We start from the raw sequence: 23,255 nt of genomic DNA on the forward strand, positions 1-23,255 counted from the left end.
TGATTTTTATAACCAATTTGGGTGATATACAACGCAGTTTTTCCAATACTGCTTGCATTGCAGCAGAGAAACACACAAACTCACAGACGACGCGCCGAGAATACAACATCGCGAAAAAAAGTCGAAGACGTGCGTGGAGAGTTGCTGTGAATCTGAGAAGAAAAATATCGCCAAGCGCTGAATTGGAAGAGATTCAACGGGCTCTCGGGCTCACTTCCAGTTTCCAAATTGCAGCAACTCAGCCAACTTCAAGGTGAGTTTTTGCTCCATATAACTAAAGCTCGTTTTGCCAGCAATAGCCCAACTAGAAAAAGCAAAGCCTCTGCGCATTGCAGTCAATCACGGTCGCGGATCTGCTGTTCTCGTTGAATCGAGGCCGTGGCCAGTCTCTCTGTGCAGGTAAAGGAAGTTTGGGGGAGCGCGTAAACGCTCTCTCAATATTCAGTGTCCTTATTTCTGCCACACAAAACCACCATAGTAGCCGCCTGGCTAGTTTTGCGTGTGGTCAGAAATAAAACAGGACACACTAGCACCCAAGATTCAGCCTAAAAAGCTAGCCTCCCAACTATGCAATCTGCCGCCCACAATCCAAGAGAATAACAAAAGCACCCACGCCGCTGCAGCTATACTCGCAGGCTCTAAAAAAGAACCCAAAGCAAAAAAGGGCACAAGCAAATTCCACAAAAAAGCAAAGACAAAGAAAGAAATTCTGAATTCCAGCCATCAGGTTACATGAAATTCAAAATTTTCTCTCTGCGCCCTTAGTCCTCTGATTGTCAGAATAACTACGCTGGTGCCCTCTATCGCTCAGCAAAAAATAGTGCATCCATCGTTGTCCCTTATAATCCGTGTATCCATCAGGTCGTCTGCACATCCTCTTCGTTCCATCATTATCTCCAGTGCCTAGTTACGTGCGTGTGTGTTCTCTGATGTCTGCTACTGTCTCTGCGCATAATGGATGCGATAATGACACTCACTTCATGGCTAAAATAAAAAATTTAGATTCAATGTGCCGTGTGGATTTGAAAGAGAAGTTGTCCCTCTAGGCCCAGCGTATAATGCTCTCTCAATAATTGCCCGCCGAGAATTACACTGAATCCAACGAATACGTCTAATTGCTTGCCTGGCTCAGCAATAGAGTATGAGAATTCCCAGCAGCAAATGGCGCCAGTGTTGGAAATGCACGTGTTTGTTTGGTGTTAATCAGATTATCTTGATTGGAGATCAAGTCCATTTGTCACGCACGTGCTCCCTTTATTTTTATCTCTTCACATGCTCCAAATCTCGCAGGCAAGCAAGGCAAGCTCGGATACCTTTGTTTTCCCACGAGGAACATCTTCTCTATCGTTCGTTCGCTCGCTCCCTTATCCACGATGATGTAACTCAAGACAAACACAGACCTCGCTATCTTGCCTGTCTTATATATTTTTGCTCTTAACTTTTGTCTTCCTTTGAATTTCTATTGATATAACCGATATATTACTTTTTTTAAATATGTTCCGCTCGCTCGTTGTCAAACCATTCTCCCGCTCGGCTGCGACTGTCTCCGCCACTCTTGGTGTCAAGAGTGCTGCCGCCCGCCATCAGCTCAACTCCATCCGCTTTGGTAAGTACCCAGTGCAAAATAATGTATATCTCTTTATGAGGAATAAATAATGACAACCATGTGTGGCAGAGCAGAAATAGTATAGGTTTGCACCATTCCATGTGCGCGATAGCAGGCGGGGTTTAAATATACGACGCTGAACAATATCAACACAAATGCGTGTTTTTCTTGATTAATTTGGCTCTATATACTAAAAACGCGAATTATCTTGTTTGTTTCCATATGGCCAACGGATTACACTCGTAGTGTCTACCGAGGCCCCAGCTTACGGCATGATTAAGACAGAGACCCAGGGCCGCGTGGCCATCATTACTCTCAACCGGCCCAAGGCACTTAATGCCCTGTGCAGCGAGCTTTTCCACGAAATCAACGATGCGCTTGCCCGGTTTGACAACGACGCCAACATTGGTGCCGTCGTTCTCACGGGCAGCGAGCGCGCGTTCGCTGCGGGTGCCGACATCAAGGAGATGAAGGACGCTGAGTTCATCAACAACTACAAGTCCAACTTTTTGGGTCACTGGGCCGAGCAGATAAGCAAGATGCGCAAGCCCATTGTTGCTGCGGTCAATGGCTTTGCCCTGGGCGGCGGCTGCGAGCTGGCCATGATGTGCGATATCATCTATGCTGGCGAAAAGGCTGTATTTGGACAGCCCGAGATTAATCTTGGCACGATTCCCGGAGCTGGCGGTACGCAGCGCCTGACACACGCTGTGGGAAAGTCCAAGGCCATGGAGATGATCCTCACCGGCAGCGTCAACCTGAACGCCGAGGAGGCCAAGGCATACGGCCTGGTCAGTGCCGTTTTCCCTCCCGAGAAGCTCCTCGAAGAAACCATCAAGACCGCAACCAGGATTGCATCCAAGGGCGCTGTCTCTGTGCAGATGGCCAAGGAGGCTGTCAACCAGGCCTACGAGCTGAGCCTGAGCTCTGGCTTACACTTTGAGCGCAGGCTCTTCCAGGCCACGTTTGCTACCAAGGACCAGAAGGAAGGCATGTCTGCGTTTGCCGAGAAGCGCAAGCCCGCTTTTGTGCACGAGTAAATATTAATTTTTTTGTCAAAGTCCAAGAAATAAGCAGTTTACTGCATTTAACAACTTATATGTATATGTTGCAAACATATTATCACATCATAATTAACAGTGGTTACTATGTGTTAGAAAAAGTTACCCCAGCGGCCAAGCCGCCGCTTGATGCTGCCATTTGTCGACAGCGCCTGTATTTGTATTTCGTTACGAATGTCACCATCCATTGAAAACGAGCGCGTCACAACACCGCCCATCTGCTCGTCCAGCTTGGAATTGCCAAAGGAATCACGAGCTGTAACTTTTTTGTCCGCTGTAGTCCGGGCCCTACCAAACAGGTAGCGGCTGCCCTTTGACACACTTGTAGCGGCGGCGTCGACAGAGCCGGTTAAAGCGTAGCTGCACGCGAGGTCGGTGCCGTCTACTATATTGCGGGTCGAATATCTGTCGTCCGAATAGCAAGGCGGATTTGCCACGGGCTCTGATTTTGAGCGAGCGATACTAGACAAAGGAATATCGTCGGTATCGATTTCAATGCCTCTGCCGCTGCTGTCGCTGTGGGCAGTGGTCTCAGGGACCGATTTACACAATTTCTCAACGGTTGGTTTCTCTGGAGTCGCTTCGAAGCTAGCCATCGCAATGTTCTGCATGATATTGCGAAGTTCAGGCTTTAAGCTGCTCTCCAGACCAGCTTTCTGCTTTGGAGGCGATTTCTGGACTTGCGCAGGATGTGAGGCACTGGGCGCTCCGGCAGCTTTGCCTGTGCTCCGGTCGATCTGAGCATTGTTGACAGGCGATTCGCGCGACTTTGGAGATGATGCGGTCTTCTGCTTCTGCCTTGGCTCTGGAATTAGTGTTGACATTTGGTAGGCGTGTGATGGCGGCTGAGCTACCTTGACACTTGAAGGCCGGGGAATTGAAGAGCTGGAACTTTTGCTGCGCGGGATGTTGTTCCCAATAGGCATTGAGGGGTTTGGCACGTTGTAATGCCCCATCAGTGCGCGGCGCGCTTCGGCCACCAGATCGACAGACGGCAATACATTGGTGTCGGTGCCGGCCGGCATACGCTTGGTTCTAGAAGAGGGGGTCTGCTGTGGGATTTTGTAAATCAAGTGGGGCCGCTGGCCTGGAGCCTGCTTGGCCATTGCACCCGCCATGCGCTGCTGATGCTGCTGCTCGCGCTCAGCCTCACGGTCGCGCAGAGGATGAGTTTCGATCCGATGCTTAAGCCTCCGTCTGCAACCCCTTGCGGCATTGGGCAAAACGTTCTGACTAGATCCATTGCTGGACTCTTTGCTGTTCGCAGCTGCTACCAACTCATCATTGCACCACTGCATGTCAGCGCTGGGGCACAGGACAAGCGTGGTTGGCAATTGGTACCGCAAGTGGTCGAATCCATTGCCATCATCAAACGCATCGTCCTGAGAGTAAGCGCTGGTACCCGAGCCCAAAGTGGCAGGCTTGGCCGATACTTTGTTTGCGCTGTTTGACAAACTGGACCTGAGCATAATCGAGGCGGTGGTGTTGCTACTGCTTTCCGAGTCATACGCATCGTGGTGGAGGCCCTCTTCAGAAATAGAGTTTCTGATGTTAATAACCACGGATACAGTCTCGCGGAACCGAACACGCCGCTTGGATGAGGGGAGACTTCCAGCAGACGTGTCGCTCAAGTCATCATTGCCTACAGCTTGCGCACTTGCGTTGCTAGCATGCTTCGGCAACGGCTGTGGACCACTATGATATATCTGGGCCCTTCCATCCGTGCTTTTTGTCATTAGAACCGCGGTTGGCAGCACAGTAGACTCTGTAGGTTGGAATGTGGCAACAAGCCGGGCGGATGCTGGATCGTAGGAAATGTCCGAGCTGCAGATGCTCAAAGCTTCATCGCTATCATGCTGGCTAGTCGTGTCGCTCGCGCCATCGCCATTGTCCTCGTCACTGGAGTCGCTGAGATATGGATTCCGGTTGCTCTTGGGAATGTTGGCAAGTTTTACGGGATGTGCTGACATGGCGGGCTGCTGTTGTTGTTGTTGCTGCTGTTGTTGTTGCGTTGGCAATTGAGTCTGCGCCTGCGCCTGCACAAAAATACTCTGCGCTGGCAAAGACTGATAGTTTCCTCTGGATATTTGGCTGGGATGCAGTAGCGAGTTATAGCCAGGGTATGGATAACCATGTGCACCCACAGCCCAAGAAGCAGCGCCAGTCGGGTCAACATGCAGTGGGAGCTGCTGCTGTGCATGGTGCAGGGCAGACCTTTGGGTGGGCGGGAATTGCGTGGGAACATTGCCACCGGCAATCTGCGCCTCTGTAGAGTATCCAACATTTGGCATGGATACGTTGGACTGAAGATTAAGATAGACCGCATTGGGCACGCTGCCGCCATGCGCCCCCATATGCCCCTTATTAATCGTCTGTGTCTGGGTCGCCCCACCCTGAGTATGGCTATAGCTGTTGGCGGCAGCACCAGAATAAAGTGAATTTTGGCTGAACGTGTGCGCCGGAATTCCAACAGAGCTTGGTATATCCTTCTGCAGCCGGACGGCGTTATTGGGAGCAGCAGGCATCTGGCCGGGAAACTGTCGACGATGACGCTCCTTCATGCGCTCAAAGGCAACCTGCTGCTTCATCTGCTCGCGGCGGCGGTTGCGCTGATCAGCGGCTTTGCGCTCTTCCTCCTTGCGGCGATTCTCCTCCAGCTCACGTTGGGCCACAGTATCGCTGGCTGTGCTGTCAGCGTCACTGGAGGTGCTGTTCCTATTATCACTATCCTCGGCACCAACCTCTTCTTCGCTCGATGACTTGCTGGCAGTGTCAGTATTAACAGGACTGGGCAACCCGCCCTTTGTCCCTGTTCCGTGGCTTTGGCTATAAGCATGAGGATCGATATCTGGAGCCGCATGGGCGCGAGGTCCAGTACCAGACACAGTCACTTCTGGAGCCAAATTCATTGAATCAAGCGTAGACGCGCCAAAGAAAAAGCTGTAGGTTGCGTTAAAATCGTCCATAAAGTTCAGCGAACCACTGTTGGGGGTTGCCATAGAGACCGGCGTGGCGGCGTCCCCTGTGGCTGAGTTATGGTGATTGCTGCTGATGTTGCTGTTGTCGATGTCAACAAGCGCTTCGCCAATCGCGTCATAGTCATCAAAAATGGTGGTGGCCAGTGTGAGAGGCGGGATGTATACGGGATCTTCAAATTTTGCCAGAGTGCGAGATAGTGGGCTGTTGTCCTCTATGAATGGGCAAATGCCATTGTTTAAGGGGGGAGCATTGTCAGTATAAATTGTATTGTGCACATTTAGCAGACTTGTTAGGGTAGAGTAGGTGCATTAAGGGCTTGTTTTCGAACATTCAAAACAGTCGAAATAATTACGTCAATGTTTGAATCCAGAAGCGCATCATTTGTTATGAACGCAAGCAGTTATTCTTGATCCATGTCTCGGGCCCATTTTTTTACCACTGGTGGCTTGGGGTTTTTACTGGTAACAAAAAATAAAAACAAACCGAATGTCAATGTATGCGAGTCTTGATAATTTGAAATACACAGCATACTGCATCGAGTGGCTCATTATACGACATATGCAAATATGAAAAGCATATCATGGCATTGTGGGCAATCTGGTTTGCTTCCGAACCGCTGCGGATAAGAACAGTGGCGCTGCAAAACAATACCAAATTAAACGAGGGGAGTATCATGGAAATGAGGAGTGCAATAATATACTTACTTGCCATGTCGACCACATTGAGCAGAGGCGTTGTGTTGCCAGAAGGAGGCGTGATAAGGCGATACGGTTCAAACATGCTACTGTCGGCCTGTGTTTTTTGCGCGTCTGCAGCCAAAGCTGTACGGGGAGGGACCCTAGGCTCGCCAAGAGCGACTTTGGGAAGCTCAGCCTTTTTTCTGCTGCGAGTATGATAAGTGGTTCGACTCTCATCCACGCTCTCGTCTGGCGTCAGCGGATTGTCTATACCTAAAGACAAATTTGGGCTTGCTGGTTGAGGGCGCCTTTTGCCAGTCTTGTGCGTGCGGGTCCCAGTGGTAGTGGCAGTGGCAGTGGCATGTGTTTTGCTGTTTCCAGAGCGCGCAACAGATGGCAAAGCCGAGCCCATGGCCTGGTGGCTCTCCCTCTCCTCGGATGCTGTCAGACGCCTTTTAATGTGGTGTGGTCGCTCACCCGCACTGACCACATCGCCCGTATCGGCGTGGGGTGTTGCATTTGTGGTAAGCGAGGTTGCCTTGGAGCGCTTGAACATCAATGATATGCCCATATTGACCGCTAGCTAATATGTATGATTAGAGAAAGTTACGATTATATTGCAATTAGTGTGTGTGTGTGTTTGTGTTTATAAAATATCAAAATGGAGAACGCAAGGCGGATTGGTGACTGCACTAAATAGAAAAAGTGAATAGTATTATCGATAAATGAATAAATAAAGTTTGCAAAAATAAAAAGAGAATCTAAACCAGCGTCGAAAAAAGATAATTTGTATCTCTTCATGAAAAATGAAGGCGCAGAGTCTATTTATTATAGTTAACCAAGTACAAAGCGAGGCGGGGTCCACATTGTTAGAAAATAAAAACAGCTGCATCACAGCTTCTGTTTTCTCGAGTGTAAACAGAAAGCATCATTCAAGAGGGTGGGTTAAAATATGACAAAAAAATATATTGCACCGCCTGGCCGCAAAAAAATACATAAGCCTATTCAAGCGGGGGACATGAAAACAACGGGTGGGAAGGCGTGAATGGGAGGAAATCAAAGAAGGCGGGAGGGCCTTGGGCAGATGTGAATGCGTGGATACAGCATCGCGACCAGAGATAATGCTGGGAGGACGAATGATTAAGGCCTTTTGTATAAATCGGTGTTGGTTTTTGGTGGCAGAGTAAGAAACATCATGTGCATCTTTATATTGTTGTTTGCAAATTTGCTTGTCATTATGCAGTGACAAAAAACCCAGCTCTTGTTTTGCTAGCATAGCTCAATCAATGAGCCAACCAATTCAAGCACACAATACAACCAGCGTTCACAAGAAAATACACATTACAGAATAACTCAACCACGGCAATTGTTGGGAAGAAGTGAGTGATCAAATTATACCGCACAAACTGTATATTTGGCGAATGAATGTGCCTTGTAAAATTATGTTATATTTAAAGGGCCGTTGTGTCTTTTGACGAACACGATGTGTTTTTCGACAATTGGTGGGCTATTTTTCAAACAAGTGACAAATCTGCTTAATCAATACATACCTGAAGACAACTATAACAAATGAGCTCTCTATAGTCGTATGCACTACGCTCAAACTCAACTGAATACGTCAACCGTGCGGAGCTAGCAGTAAAAAGCTACGTTGACGATTGCCGCCTTAAAAACCAGTCTCAAAAAATAACAAGCGCGCACTTACACACACAAACACACTATTTGGGAGCAAACAAATGTGCAGAAGGGGACAATGGAAGGCCAGAATGCAGCCAGCTGCCGACCGTACTTGTGTAAAAAAAATTACCAAAGACAACCTTAGACGCTGCAACTGGCGAATGAACAAAATGGATAACAATGGAAATGCGGCGTGCGATAATCTTGATTTTCGAATAAATATATATTTGTATGCTGTTGTGCTATAAAGCAGCAAGTGTGAGCACAATACTGACAATGTCAGACGCAGACACAGTGTTCCAGACAAATATTCGATGATGTCGATGACAATGACGATGGAAGTCAGTTGTTGGATGGTGTATGCCAGCCGTGAGATTCGTAGCAATTTTTAAAAATGACGCCAGCGAATAAAGAATATTATAATTATAAACAATAATTTGTACAGGATGCAAGAGATGAAGTGAAAAAGACGTGTGAAGGTAGGGTCGTTTGCTTCGTAGCAGACAAGTAAAATAAAAAGTTGGGGAATTTGTGATTTTGTGCGGCTGGAAAAGACAGATGTAGATGTGTAGACGCCAAAATTTATATTCCCAGACAGCCCTGTGTTTAATATATTGTATATAAATAAAATGTCTAGTAAAGGGAATGCATTAATGGGGGATGGTAGGGAGCTACTATCGAGGGAACTCGATATATCCACTTTCGGACAGTACAATACAGTATAACACTACGCTGTAGCTGAACGAATATAACTTCGTCGTTCTACTGTTTTATTATATTTTTTAATTTGGCATGGCGATAAGTACCTGTCTAGTAAGGTACAAAGATGATAGTGTTTAAAATGTAAATATAAAATGTAAAGGGTATCGATATATAAACATCAACTTTTCAAAAGCAATGGGTAATAAAGAAAATAAACAGACAAATAAAAAGCTACGAATAACAAAATATGGTATAACTTGAAAATAGTCATTCAGTGCGGCAACTCACAGAGTTGCGGCGGGGCCTGCTGCTGGTGGGTCTGTAGCTGGGAGTGGGCCTGCAGCTGGGCAAGCGTTTGTTGATGCTGGGCGTCAACGGAACTGCTGGCACTGCTGCTGTTGCTGCTGCTGGGGCTATCATCCGCAATTGCAACGTCGCAATTGCCGTTGCCGTTGGCGCTGGCATTGCCGTTGGCGTTGGCAATCATGGAACCCAAGTCGCCAGTGTTGGTGCCATTGCCCAATACGTGTGCCGATCCGAGTCCTGGCGCGTGTCCCATAGGATGCATACCACCCAAACTTGATGCCGCTGCCGCGGCCACTGCAGCAGCGCTTGCGATTGGCACCGATGATCCAAGCTCGCTACTCCGGTTGTTGCAGTTGGCTGCATCCTGGTTGACCAGATACCTGACAAACTCTTCCATCAACTGATCCTGTGTCTGCATGTTCTTTTTGAGCCCGTTAAGCTCGTCAAACATGATCTGTTGCTGCTTGCCAAGCTGGTGCATGTACATGGTGACCTCTGCGTGGGCGTGGGTGAGCAAATGAATTTGACTCTGCAAGTCTTCTGCAACCACGCGGAACTCGCCGTCAGCATGTCTGCCGTTAGAGATACCGCCAAGCGACTTTGCCTTTGGTGGTATCTTTCGCTTGATCTTCTCTAGGAGGTCGGGCCGATTGTGCTGGAACCGCGGGTGCTTGAACTCCCAGGCCTAAAACGTGTTTAAAGCAAAAATGTGTATTGGTATTTAGTGTTTATAAACATTTCTTTGCGTTTTGTATCTTAAGGATTACAGGCAGAAAGTAATCCAATGTTGAAAAATGTATTTTGCTTACCTCGTCGCCGTACCGCCGGCTCTCTTCGGTGACCTTGACCTTGTGAAAGTCGTACTTGTTTAGCTGGCGAACAAAGCTTGCAAAGTTATTGTGCTTGAAGTGCTGCGGAAGCACATATTTGGAAAACTCATTGGGGTCTTTGACCACGAAGCTGTCGCCATCAAGCCCCCAACAGACAATATCCCGGTGTGCCTCATCCTCGAGCATTCTACGCATAACAAACAATTAAGGAAAACACGATGCAAATCAGTGAGAAGAAAAAGGGAAGTGTGTGTGGGGCAAAATAAAATACAATAACAGTAACTATCAAGCCACGAACAATATAATAGCAGTCACTGTGATTGCAGTAACCGCACTTGATCATAGCCACGCGCACATATTACACGCGGTCCATCCCAGGCATCAGGCCGATCAGCAGCATGTGCGTTTACAAATTGCAGATTGCAAATTGCAGATTGCACGTGTAATGTTTTTTTTGTAGATGGAACGAGATGGAAGCGCTAGCACTTGGGCAGAGCATATACGTTATTTGGTCTTACCTGAAAAGCTTTTTGACAAAGTCGGGCACCCCTGTCGACATTGAAAACATATCAAACTTGTCGTCCGCCGTCGCTTGCATGACGCCATCGAGGGGTTGGTCGATTATGTTATCCATGGGAGACCAGTTGCAGAAGTGTTGGGCACCCGGCGAATGTTCTGTGTAACAAAATCGGTACAATTGTTCTAATAAAAAAGGCACGCCGCAATCTGTAAAGGACAAATACGTGGGCAGCAGAGGAGAGGCAGAGTGTGGGCTTCGGTGCGCTATTGAACAAATCCTATACGAGCAAAAAATGAAGAAAAGGAGAATCTCACACAGGGTTTGTGGCAAATCGCTGACTACTTGTATGTTTTGTGACAAAGTTGTTTGTCAAGCTTTAAAAGTTGCTGACATCACTCGAAAAGGCGGGGGTGAGAAGATCAGCACAGCTGTTTGCGATAAAGTATTAGAGTCTAGATTCTGTTGTCTAAAAATACAATAAACTATCAAGCGCAGTTTTGCATTCAATTGTCACGCACACAATTTTTTGATTGACCTCCGCAACATCAATTTAGCTGCCAATAAAAAATGGGTGTATTGTAATTGGCATGTTGCTTGTTGAATGCATAAGACTGCTAGGTAGAGAAATTCACCCAAAAATAAAATATCGGCCAAGTCGACAAGACAGGCAGGCAGGCGGGTGGATAAGCAGGTAAGCGGGGAACAGGTGGGAAATTTCACAATAGCAAAATTTTTTTGAGCATGCTTGAGAATTTCAGCCAATCGCCATGTCATACACATGTGTCAAATATTGCATGCTGAATATAACGTTTTATTTGTATTTTATTAATTTAGCCAAGCAAAAAAGTGAGCGCATGCACATGAATAGCACTAAGATTTTTTAAATAACTTTGGAATTTTACTTTTTCAATTTTCAATCACTCAGTGCATGCACATATTTATTCAGTATTGATATTTCGATCTAGAAGCTTCGTGGGGGGAGGAGTAGTTCCAAAATTTTTGCTTGTGAATTGTGGAAAATTAAGATAAAATTCGGAATCGCAGTTGCGATTGCAAGTGCGATACAGAGTTCTAGATCCTTTGTTGTGCTGAATGCATTCTAGAGGCCAGGCACCGATATGTAAATTTTAATGTCAGAACGCACATATCGGTGTATACTTAAAATACTAATTTGTAAAAAATACGAATGATTGGCGCACCTCGAGTACACGCTTAATATATGACAAGTGCATTTTGTAGTTCTATTGCACTGACACGCTGGTTGTATAAAAAACTAAGGAAAATTATTTTACGCGAAGTACTGCCCGCGTGTTGATCAAGAATTCGAACAACGGCTGCCTCAGCGCAGTGCTGTCGATAGTGTCTGGAATTGGCCCAGACAAGCGCAAGAATGCGCCGATTGCCTCGCACGTCTCCAGCTCGCTGTTGAACCGGGCAAATGTTGCTGAAAGTCTGTCGGCAAACAACGCCGAGTTACCTTGGGCCAGGAGTTCTCCAAAACACGACTGCAAATGATCGGGGTTAATCAGGCCGAGCGTGACCAGCGCAGTGCCCGCAGACTCGACGAGCTCGGCGTCAAATGGCGAATACAGCAGAGCCAAAAACAATTTGCTCATAAGCTGCTTAACTCCTTGGTAGAGAAGCTGCTGGACCTCTGGCACAGTGTTTTCCAAACCAACAATTTTGATATATGCGCCCAGCTTGCCAATGGCTTCGTATGCGCGCCGGCCAACGTCGTAGATGTCGTTGTCAATGCCCATAAGCAGCATGTTCAGGACTGCCTGCCAGGTTTCAACTGGCAGCCAGCGGATAAGCGAGGGCGTTCTGAACTGAATCAGTTCCGAAAGAAGCTGCATGTAGACGCGCATGGCATTGGGAGAGTTGATCTGCGACGGACTTGTCGTTGTGTGGATGCAATAAAGGCCGTACACCTCGGTCTCGCCAAAGGCATCGGATACCTCCCTGGATGTCGACCGACTAGCTTCGTTGGGAGCAAATCCCATCTCGTTGTGAACCAGATAGGATATCGCCAGTGTCAGGGTCGTGATTACGTTTAGCGCCTCTATGTCAGAGCTGTGTTGAGTGTGATACTGGCCCTGATGGGAGCGCTGGTACTGCTGCAGCACCAACCGGATGTTGTGCGAGAAATTGAGCATGTGCTCATTATCGGAAAGTGAGGATATGTCGAGATAGCGGGCGGCGGACTCAACAACCTGAATGACCTTACGAGGGATCTCCTGGTCGCAGCTGTACGTGGAGAGCATCTGCATAAACGCCGGTTGCATTTCAAAAATCAGAACAAAGAGCATGTCCATATTCCTGTCGTTGGCAGCGGCAAGTATGCCGTCCAGCATGTCCAGTCCGTCTAGCAAGCGACTGACAACGCGCGCATCTTGGCTGCGTGCGGCAAAGTTGCGATCTTGCACGATTTGGGCAACATTGAGCTGAATCAGCGTCTTCAGCTCTGCAAAACCGCGCTCGTGCTCGCCCAATGACGAGTGGCTGCACAGGACGGCAAGCGCCTCGATCATCGAGCTATGCGTGGACTCGGGGAACCGATGCATGTTGCTGGTAAGGTACAGCATGAGTGGTGTGAATTTTGGTGACTGCGTGATCTCCTGAGCAATGCTGGAGCGCTGGGCGAACGCTAGAAGCATGTCTACGCACATTTGAAGCACATCTTCTTCGGATGTCCACAAGGCAAATGCGCGTCTGACAAGGTCGAGGATCCCGCTTATCAGTGCGGCGCCGTTGCCGCCGTCGGATGCCTTGCCAAAGGCAGAGACGATGTGATGATTAAGCTGGCGATAGTCAGAGACATCCAGTAGGAAGTACACGGGCACGATCCGGCGCAGAGTCCAGAATAGCGTCTCAACCAGCAGGGGGCTGCCGTAGGCGGCAAGAATAGATGATGGACTCATGAGCTCAAACTGGATTGTCTTCAGTATTGTCATGATGCTCTGCACGATAAAGTCGTGCTCGATATCGTGGCTGGCAACTGACGGCTCAGAGATTGCCGTCGGGATGCGCACCCGCTCCGATATTCCCGAGTCAGCGAGTATATAACCCATCATCAGAACAATCCAGTGAATTTGCTCGTGCAGAATGTCGATCGACTTTTGGTTGCCGCCGTCGCTGGCCTCGATGAACGCTCCAATGTTGATATCGTTGCCAAGACGCTCGAACTTGTTCTGGAGAGCGCTGCACATACTAAACAGGCTCTTGTACAGCCTGTTTATCGAGCTTTGTATGTCCAAGCGAGAAAGCAGCGCGATGAACTGGAGTTGGTCCTCGTACACGGTATAGTCCTTGGCCAGGAGCCCGTGGTCGATTGACTGGGCATCGCTTCGAGAGTCGCTCTCCTTCATGCTGTCCTCGCACGCCAACATGCGCAGCTGGATGTACTCGGAGTGGATCATGTATGCAGTCGTCGTCAGGAATTGCGTGAACGAAGCCAGGACGCTGCGATTATCAATTTGCCCGTCAATTCCGCCAGTTTGGCCGCCGCCCCCGCCACTGCTGTTGCTGTCGTTTGTAAACAGCGTCTGCCTGGTGCTCGAAGATGCCTCGATAAGGTATTTCCACTCCTGAATCTCGTTAATAATGCTGGACCACGCACTGGCCAGCTCGTCGAACGCCTGCATAACAAAATAGTTGTCGACATCGCCGAAATCATCATCGATGCTGTGCGCTGCGTCCGACCTGAGGATTCCCGAAGCTGCACGCAGAAGCAAACATATGAACTTGCTCACTTCGCCAAAATAGGCGAGCGTCTCAGGGACGCCAGCGGTCAAAAGCGCCAGTGGATGCAGGCGCTCGCCTGCCACGATGGATTCCGGCTGCTCGGCCAGCTGCGCCTCGATGAAGCGGCGGATCATCTGTGTAGTGGCGACCACCATGTCTTCCGAGCCCTCCGATGTGAGATCCATAGTGCACACGTGGCGGAGCACACGCAGCTGGTTCTGCATGATGACCTGTGCGTACTGGGCGCGCAAGGAGTCGGTGCTATTCGACTCGGAGGCGCTAAATATGCCCTTTCCGCGCAAACCAGAGACCTGGATCATGCACTGGAGCGCAATATGCGAGCTACCTGGCGAAAAATAGGCGTGCATCTGGTCGGTCAGAGTCGCTTCGTAGACGGAGAAGAACATGGTCAGCACGTCGCTGTTGAGGAGCAGTGGCTGCCATTCACGCGGGAAAATTGGTGTGCGGTTTTGCAGGTCGTTGTCAATAATCGCCTGGCCGGATCCTTCATAGTCATCGCCGTCGTCCAAATCGCCCGTTTTGGAGCGGCGGCTTGATCCGCAGTCGGTGCCCCTGGCCGAGAACCTATCCCGGGGGCGGCCAAACGCAGCATCGATAACCTTGTTGTTGTCTGGAGATGTGAATGACCAGCTGAGAATCCTCTCGACAACGTGCAGGGCCGACCGCCGTTCGTATGCTATAATATGACTGCCGCTTGGTGGCGCATTCTGCGACTCTGTCGATCGCCGGAGCTGGCCATGCATAACCTTCAGCGGTGCTTCAAATAGTGGAATCAAATGCGCGCGTTCAAATGAGGTTTTGCAAGTGTAATGAAACTCCCAGGGCAGGTGGAATTCAGAACACTTGCTCCCGCCAGAGATCTCATCAATCAGATATGTCGCGGTAATGAGGCCGATGCATGGGATATTGTGCCGCGTAATGTCTTCGCAGAGCGCATTCGTGAATACCGCCCTTTGCTCTTCGGAAGACTCGATCCATGCGCGCTTGGTGATCACAGCAATAACCCAGCACAGAGAATCCAGGACAAAAGACTCGAGGCTGCGCCCATTAAGCACGGCCACTTGGAACAGCTCATCGCGCAATGCGAGCGCACTCGTGACCCCCAGAACCGCGTAACTTGCAATAACGGATTCTTTGATTCCGCGCAGAGCAAAGAACTTTGCGGTCGGCAAGCTCGAGTTGGCTACACATATACTTGACCCCCAAAAAAGCTGGCACAAACAATTTAACTCTGTGCTTAGATTTTGAAACAGATAACCAATGCATTGCACCTTTCATTCGCCGAAATCTTACCCAGAGCGTACTTTCCAATGGCAATGGCATCAGGGCGTTTCCCAAACGATTGTAGGTGCTGCTCGGCGGCAAATCGGGTGGCCGGGACCTACATGCAAGAAGAAACATCCAAATGTGGCATTGGGTCAGCGTGCGTCCAGAAAGACAATAGAAAGCTGCTTAAAATAAATACATGTGTGCAATTAACTGGCTGTATTGTTCGCTGCGTTCAGAGATAAAACCATGAGGCTGCTTCTGCGCAAACAGCAACAATGAAGGCGAGTATGGCATACCTGGAAATCGCCGCACGCCTGCTCGAGCTCGACGAGCACTTGGCTGTAGTCCATGTTGCGAAGTTTGCTGAGGGATGTGTATGAATGTAGACAAATACCGGCGGAAGTGGATGCCAGAAAATTAAGAGTATACCGCCAATGACAATTGAAATAGTAAAAAAGTGTAGATTCAAGTCCAGAAAAAAAAGAAACCGGACAAGCGTTTTTGTTTGTGAGTTGGCCACCCGATCAAGACAAAGTGTGGGCGGATCAAAATTTCACTTATTTATTTTTGGACTTTTCGAATTTCGAGCTCAATAATTACTTTTCTATTTTCGCATTCCCATTTTGTAAAAAAAAATATATATATATACCCTCAAAATCGACACAATGTACTCGCTGTACTCGTGGGGATCGCCGTTCGAAGAGCAGGGCCTGTACTCCTTCGACCCGGTCTGCGTCAGCATTCAGGTAAATTGGGCTCGTGGTTGAGCCAGCTGGAGAAGCACACCTTCACCTGTGCGACCTTTGCAAATTCGCTAAATTTGCAGCTTAATGATTCAACGTTTGGCGCCAGACCCGGAACCGGAAATTTGTGATATTGTATCCATATAGGCGTATATGCAGCTGTCCAAGGTCGACTGGAGGCTGCACCAGACCAACAACACGGGAATTTCGACGAATGGCTGCCTGCCCGTGGTCACATTTAACAACGCAGTCGTGGAGTCTGGATTCTGGCGCATAGTGCAATTTATGAAGGCGGAAGGACACGATCTCAACTCAAAGCTAAACGAAGAGCAGCTGTCACAATCCACTGCCTACATATCGCTTGTCCAAGACTGTCTAATTGATTCTCTGCTATTCAGCTGGTATCTGGTTTCAGAAAATTTTGCTGACATGGTCCGCCCACGCCTGGCTAAAATGTTTGGCTTTCCGCTGAGTCTGTTTATTCCGACACAGTTCAAGGACTACGCGGAGGAGAGGCTGCAATTTCGGGGAATTAGTAGCGACCTAGACACTGCGGCTGAAAAGGAGGCAGCCGCGGCAGCCGGTGGCGGCTTGCAGTCGCTCAAAAGCAAGATCCCACGCATATACCTACTGGCCAAGGAAGGATTCAACCGCCACGCCGACAAGTCGGCCCATCCAGTCTATGCCCAAGCCGACAAGTGCCTAGCTGTACTGTCCAATAAGCTTGGCACAGACGAATACTTTTTCGGGGCCAGCCCGACGACACTCGATGCTGTGGTGTATGGCTATCTGTCTCTTGTGCTCTATCCCGAGCTGCCACAAAGCACGCTTAAAACGATTGTTACGTCGAAATATCATAACTTGGTCGAGTTGTGCGACCGTATTCACGCGCAGATGGAGAAACCAGCCATAGTCTCGGAGCAGACATGGTTCTCTGGCATTGCCACGGTTGCAAAGCAGAGCATCGCACAGTACATATTGCCCACTGTGGGCTCGAAGCAGCAACAAGAGGAGCGCGAAGATCCGCAGCGAGCAGAGAAAGCCAGATCGATTGTTGGCGCGCTGTTTGTCTTTATCGGATACGCCATTTACAACGGTGTTCTATCTGCGCCTGCGTCAAATTAGCGACCATCCAGATTGTAAAAATACTCGTACGTCTAAAAGTAAATATTATTTTTTGTTTCAAACAAAATCACACAAACAAACACACAAACATGCTCGGATTTAAGGCTAGAAGCTCAATTTCAGTCAGCATTTGCACCAGCCCTACTCGCAGGTGACGGTTTGACCTGGAGACCATACTCTGAAAGCTGGCCGCTGGTCGCCATTGCCGGCGAGCGCATGAACACATCACGGCCATTGGCAGACTTGGGGAAGGCAATGACATCGCGCAAGCTCGGGGAATCCGTTAATATGGCAACCAATCTGTCAAGACCAAGTGCAATGCCTCCGTGAGGCGGGCAGCCATGGCCAAGTGCCGTCACTAGGTGGTCAAAGCTGGCCTGAACCTCGGGCGAAAGCTTGAGAATGTTCTCGAAAATGTGGTTTTGCATTTTCGGGTCGTGTACGCGGATGGATCCGCCACCGAGCTCGACTCCGTTGAGGACCAGATCATAGTGCTGGCCATGAACCTATGTGTGTAAAATTTTCTCAAAAGTTTTTAATTGCAATATCAAACTGGCACTGTTTGCATTTTGCATTTTTATTCTGGATGCTTGCTTACCTTTGCCGGATCTGTGTACAGCAGCTGGAGGTCCTTTTCGACAGGCGCAGTGAACGGATGATGTGTGGCCGACAGCTGTCCATGCGCGTCGTCGACTTCGCGCGTAAATAGGGGGAAGTCCTCAATCCACAGGAAGCAGTACTGGTCCTTTTGAACGTGCAGGTGACCCTTATCCTGTAAAATCTTGCCTGCCAGTGTGCGGATCCGGCCCAGTGTCGTGTTCGCGGGGGTCACGTACAACGACCGCTCGCTGACAAATACCAGGTCCCCGGGTCTGACTGAGATCGAGTTCATAAGCGACCGAACATGCTGCACGTCTTGACCGTTGGCCGCATTGGCCGACTCAAGCCAGCGGGCAAGCAGCGACGCCTTGCTGAGGCCAGAAAAGCCCTGATTGCTGACCTTGTGAATTGTCGTCAGCTAAAAAAAGATGATATTCGCGTTAGTGGTGCGTTCATTAGACATGGTAAAGTTATTTTTACACAACCCCCAAATGTATGAAAATATGAGAACTTTATGTGGACTTACCCTTGACTCGCTGTTTTTCTGGCTGTTGCTAATCAGGTTGCTAAATGGGGCGAGCTCCTTTGCTGAAAATGCGGCAGCACCGCCAGGGATCACCAGCACCTCAGACACTACATGCTCGTCCTGGCTCAATTTGGGAACCTGAGCAATTTCAAGTCTAAACCGGGTATCAGGCTTATCTGATCCGTACTTGCTGGTGGCTTCCGCAAAGGACATGCGCCCAAATGGCACGGCAACGTCAACACCCTTGATTATCTTCCATACGCGCTTTATTAGCTGCTCCATGACGCGCTGGATGTCTGTCTTTTCGATGAACGACATTTCAACGTCAATCTATAAACATGCTTTGAAATCAAAATAGCAAAAAAAATTGATTCAATTGTGTGTAATATTTTCCTTTAACAGCATGCACATATTCGGTCATTGGAGCAATTAAGCTTCCATCTTTACCTGGGTGAATTCTGGCTGGCGATCGGCGCGCAAATCTTCGTCTCTGAAGCAGCGAGCGACTTGATAGTAGCGGTCGAATCCGGCGGCCATCAGCATCTGCTTAAACTATACCATTTTCGAAAGGAGATCAACAAGAAATGGCATGTCCGCAAATAACAAATTAAATAGAATATTTTTTAGTGATTGATTGTTTTTTGGGAATATTTATTTCATTGTTAGCAATTGCAAATCGTTCATTTGTTTTTCGCGTCCGTTATCTTTAAAAAGGCAGTCAATATGAAATAAAAAGTACAAAACGGATTTGTGAGAATTTCATTTTTTCATCATTAATTTACCTGTTGGGGACTTTGCGGAAGTGCGTAACAGGCCCCATCGTCGATCCTGGTCGGCACAAGGAACTCTCGTGCACCTTCCGGTGTTGATTTGAAAAGCATTGGCGTTTCAATGTCCACAAAACCTACAGCGCATTCAGACAACCAAATTGGCACTTTGATTATGTCAATATTATTGAATTTCAAAAAAAAAACTTTTAATGAGCTGCAACACGCACCAAATGCAGCGCATTTGGTGATTCACAAAGGCACTAGCTGATGAACACACGTTCCGTTTAAAGAATGCAGAGCTCAATATCTCGACATTCGAGTACCACCATTCACCCAAGCAAGTTGCATGCCAAGTGCCTAGATGTAGCAGCTATAGTACATATTGATTATCAACAAAAGACGGAATTCGGCTATTATCTGAGCACGAAACAGTTGGGCACTTTGAAAATCAAAGTCAGGGAGGTAGAATGGAGAATTGACACAAATAACATGTCAATCCGGTATTTCCACGTCAATTAACGACGTAGATGGGGCCAAACAGTAGTTTGTCACAAACCCACATGACAAATTTTTTTGATGAGATGTTCAATTTTTCATAAGGATTTGTAATCAATTGCAGCCAACTTACTGTTGTCATCCATGAACTGGCGAATGGCCATGGTGGCCTTTGAGCGCACGCGGATGTTGTGCTGGAGCTCGGGTCGGCGCAGATCAAGATACCGGTGTGCCAACCTCGTATCTTCGCTAGGCTAAAAAAATCATGAATACAAAAACAAAACAGAACATGATGGTTAGCACTTGGCTTCAGCGTCGACATGACAGTGTATATTTGCTGAATGTCAGCGTCCCATGCATACCATTAGATGCCACAAACGCAATGAATTTAATGATTTGCCTTACCAGCTTGTTTTTGACATGCGGATTGAATGGCAATGGCTCTGCGCTATTCAACACTTGAATCTGATCGACCAGTAGCTCGATTTCGCCCGTCTGCGCGGTGGTCTTGGCCATCCCCTCTGGCCGCCGCACAACTTTTCCGATAACCTTGATCAGAGAATCAGTGTTCAATTGCTCGAGCAAGCGCTTTTGCTCTTCAAACTGGGGGATCTTGCTTTGCTCAGCCAGCAGCTGCATAGTCCCGTAGGCGTCGCGCAGTTGCACAAAGACCAAGGTGTCTGAAAGAACGCGGATATTTTGCACCCAGCCGCATAGCCTCACTTGCTGGTCGATGTTTGTGGCGTCCAGATCACCGCAGGTATGCGTGCGCATGCTTGTGGCCAGGGCAGCCGCCGCGTTTGTTGACGTGCTTTTAGCTGCATGTTGCAGAGGCACTATCGGTCCATAGGAAATAAGTGTGCAGTGACATTTGTAAAAAGTCGATATGGCATAGTTAGCCTGCAATGTTCAACAAATTGCACTAAGTAATAACGGTAGCAACACATTCGAGATCAGTGAATGACACTAATCGGACAACTTGTTAATAATTTAAGACTGCAAACATTTGAACAACAAACAGGACGCAAACAGCTATTCGTGTGTATAAAAAGTGTTTGATTATGTGCGCGCTCGAGTAATTAAAAACAATAATTAAAGGGCGCATGTAAGTTTTCCATGCATTCTAAAGACAAGGTAACAAAGAAAACCCGATGCAAACATTACAAGATGTCAGAGATTGTACATATATTGCACATGCGAGTATGCGTATCTCTCAAGCATGTTGCACTAAAGCTGTCAATCCTACATATAAATATGCACATGTGGCATAAATGAAAGAAGTGTATGCCAAATTTCCCCCCAAAATGTGTGCCTCTACCGAGATAGAAAACATAAATGATAAAAGAAAATATGCAAGACAAGCTTCAACAGAGGAAATCAACATTTGTCGACTGCAGATGACATCAAGGGCTGAAAACATACACCCCCTCGGGCACATTTTAAGAAGCGCAGATGCCAGCTACACACAACGAGTAGCGTGGTGCAAATAGACAAACAGAAACACATTCCCGCAGACATTGACATCTGCTATTGTCTATTGTTTATTGTCGGTAAGTCATTTACAATTCGACAAAACATGCACAGAGGTGGCGGCAACATCATTTGTTACAGCTCGTATTGCCAAAATAGCACACGTTCATGTCTATGACCCTGGTCGTTCGTGTGCCTTACCTGGTCCCAGCGGCGTTAATTGCCTGTTCGTGATTTTTCTGAACAACTGCCGGTTCATTGTGAGTTATAATAATACGTGCAGTCAGGCGTAATACGACAGATGGCCTTCTGAAAGAATTTGAATAATGAGACAGAAGTGTAATACCAAAAACCACAAAGCCAAAGACAGTAAAAATTATCTATTTTTTTGCGCGTTACAGCGCGCAGTTTTCCTTCATTTTTTGGAGCTCGGCAAACACCTACCTGTAAGATAATGGGGCCTAATCCCGCACTTTTAATTTTGCCAATCCATGGCGTGATAAATTTGAAGGCATTTGTTCTTTATCGAAATATTGGATGTTTTTTTTGAGAACGAAAATTGAAAAATAAAGACAAACAAAGCGTAAATATGAAATATGCAGCTTGAGCGTGCAAAACAAAATGTGTCCAGAATGAAGGGACTGCACATATATACACGACGTATTTTGTGGTTGACAACAGTGTCTTCTCCCGGTTGCCCGCTATGCAAAACAATAAGAAGACATTAGTTTCCGCCCGCATAACCTGTGCGCTGCACCAGGCCGCTCGCAGACTGCTGCTGTGGCTGCGTCTGCGCCTGCTGCTGTTGCTGTTGCTGCTGGTGTGGGGATGCGAGGGCACTCTGCGACCAATAATGGTTTGCAGTCATATACGAGGCGGGAATGCTGCCAGGCGCTTGCATTGGGCCGCCAATTCCACCCGCACCCTGCGGCTGGTTGCTGGCAGCTGCCACTGCGGCAGCGACAGCAGATGCCGTCGAAGTCGATTCCAAGGGTGTTCCCGGAGTAGATTCCTGCGACTGGTGCTGCTGTTGCTGCTGGTGTCCATGATACTGATGTTGCTGCTGCTGGTAATTCTGCTGATGTTGCGGGTGGTGGCTGTATGTGTAATGATTCTGCTGGTGGTGCTGCTGAGCCTGCTGGTGGCTGTATCCGTGATGGTAACTGGACAAGCTGTTCATTCCGGGAACTGACGAAGCCGCAGCTGCTACAGCCGCCGAGATGCCATTGTTTCCGCCGGCCGGCTGGGACGTGTGTGTATTGGCGCTGGCGGTTGGCGAGTGGTGCTGTGACTGGCTGGTGCTTCCTGGGTACGACGTGTATCCGGGAACTGCCGCGTAGTGCATGTTGCCGTTAGGGTTCTGTGAGACCATGTTGGATGCATAGGAGTTGGGGGTTCCGCCCGAAGCCACAGCAACAGCCGCGGCAACCTGCGCAACGGCGTTCTGATTGTACTGGTACGGCAAGTATGATGCGGAATTCGGGTTACCTGCGGTAGCTGGCGAGCCGTCGTTCGCCTTGCGATCATCCCCCAGGCTCTGGTGCAGGTCGTGACTGGCGCCCACGTTGCCGCCACCCATTAGGGCCGCTGCATTCGATGCGGCAACTGCAGCCACCGCAGCGGCGGCGGCCGAGTTAGCATACATGCTGGAGTGTGACTGGGACTGGCGAGGCTGTGACATGTACGAGTTTGATTCGGTCGGGATCGGCTGGGAAACGCGCTCTCCAGGCATATCGGGCACGCTGAGGCATGCCTGAATGAGGTTCTTACCCTCTGGCTGCGTGACCATCGGCTGCAGCTTGGGCGTAGTAAACGTGTACACAAGGCCGGTTTCCGACACCACCAGCAACATGATCTGCGTGCCTGTCAGCGTGCTAAGCTCATAGGCCTTCTTCATGATGCCAGCCTTGCGCTTGCTGAATGTAATGTGTCGCCGGCTCTTGTCCTCGATATACTCGATCTTGATCTTGCGTCGGCCGGCACGCTTTTCGACAGCATTCACGGCAGTAGAACGCGAGTTGCTCTCCGAATCTTCGCCGTCCGAGCCATTGTCGTCGCGCGACCGCTTGGCTGCAGGCGTCTGCGTGCGCGATTCGGTGCCCGAAGAAAACCTAGCGGCTGATTGCTGAAGGTG

At 48.6% G+C, this 23,255-nt stretch overlaps 7 protein-coding genes across 7 annotated transcripts; 2 read left to right on the forward strand and 5 right to left on the reverse strand.

Annotated features, from left to right (window-relative positions):
- Positions 1-1,021: 1,021 nt before the first annotated feature.
- Positions 1,022-2,698, forward strand: BX661DRAFT_178418 (crotonase). Its single transcript, XM_051534914.1, has 2 exons — positions 1,022-1,606; positions 1,853-2,698. Exons 1-2 carry the CDS (start codon positions 1,495-1,497, stop codon positions 2,644-2,646), a joined length of 906 nt encoding a protein of 301 aa, XP_051393844.1. The 5' UTR covers positions 1,022-1,494; the 3' UTR covers positions 2,647-2,698.
- Position 2,699: 1 nt separating this feature from the next.
- On the reverse strand, positions 2,700-5,701 carry BX661DRAFT_178420 (uncharacterized protein). Its single transcript, XM_051534915.1, has one exon. The coding sequence runs from the start codon at positions 5,664-5,666 to the stop codon at positions 2,760-2,762; it is 2,907 nt and encodes a 968-aa protein (XP_051393845.1). The 5' UTR covers positions 5,667-5,701; the 3' UTR covers positions 2,700-2,759.
- A 3,272-nt stretch (positions 5,702-8,973) lies between these two features.
- BX661DRAFT_140958 (HSF-type DNA-binding-domain-containing protein) lies at positions 8,974-10,024 on the reverse strand (the record flags this gene model as incomplete). Its single annotated transcript, XM_051532868.1, has 2 exons — positions 8,974-9,693; positions 9,818-10,024. 2 exons carry the CDS (start codon positions 10,022-10,024, stop codon positions 8,974-8,976), a joined length of 927 nt encoding a protein of 308 aa, XP_051393846.1.
- A 1,553-nt stretch (positions 10,025-11,577) lies between these two features.
- On the reverse strand, positions 11,578-15,990 carry BX661DRAFT_203765 (armadillo-type protein). Its single transcript, XM_051538541.1, has 3 exons — positions 15,689-15,990; positions 15,417-15,504; positions 11,578-15,306 (listed from the first exon to the last, which is right to left on the reverse strand). The coding sequence occupies exons 1-3, from the start codon at positions 15,740-15,742 to the stop codon at positions 11,642-11,644; spliced, it is 3,807 nt and encodes a 1,268-aa protein (XP_051393847.1). The 5' UTR covers positions 15,743-15,990; the 3' UTR covers positions 11,578-11,641.
- Positions 15,991-16,288: 298 nt separating this feature from the next.
- On the forward strand, positions 16,289-17,260 carry BX661DRAFT_140501 (uncharacterized protein; the record flags this gene model as incomplete). The annotated part of the gene is made up of 2 exons (XM_051532846.1): positions 16,289-16,718; positions 16,779-17,260. The coding sequence occupies 2 exons, from the start codon at positions 16,289-16,291 to the stop codon at positions 17,258-17,260; spliced, it is 912 nt and encodes a 303-aa protein (XP_051393848.1).
- A 119-nt stretch (positions 17,261-17,379) lies between these two features.
- BX661DRAFT_140570 (aspartyl-tRNA synthetase) lies at positions 17,380-20,425 on the reverse strand (the record flags this gene model as incomplete). Its single annotated transcript, XM_051532850.1, has 7 exons — positions 17,380-17,766; positions 17,859-18,278; positions 18,525-18,716; positions 18,834-18,938; positions 19,169-19,290; positions 19,785-19,905; positions 20,057-20,425. The coding sequence occupies 7 exons, from the start codon at positions 20,423-20,425 to the stop codon at positions 17,380-17,382; spliced, it is 1,716 nt and encodes a 571-aa protein (XP_051393849.1).
- A 2,428-nt stretch (positions 20,426-22,853) lies between these two features.
- Positions 22,854-23,108, reverse strand: BX661DRAFT_129127 (uncharacterized protein; the record flags this gene model as incomplete). Its single annotated transcript, XM_051532527.1, has 1 exon — positions 22,854-23,108. A coding segment is annotated over one exon (255 nt), but the record flags the coding sequence as incomplete, so codon positions are not given.
- Positions 23,109-23,255: the final 147 nt, after the last annotated feature.

The sequence above is a fragment of the Kickxella alabastrina genome, assembly GCF_025024165.1.
Source record: "Kickxella alabastrina strain RSA 675 chromosome Unknown BX661scaffold_4, whole genome shotgun sequence".
NCBI lineage: Eukaryota > Fungi > Kickxellomycota > Kickxellomycetes > Kickxellales > Kickxellaceae > Kickxella > Kickxella alabastrina.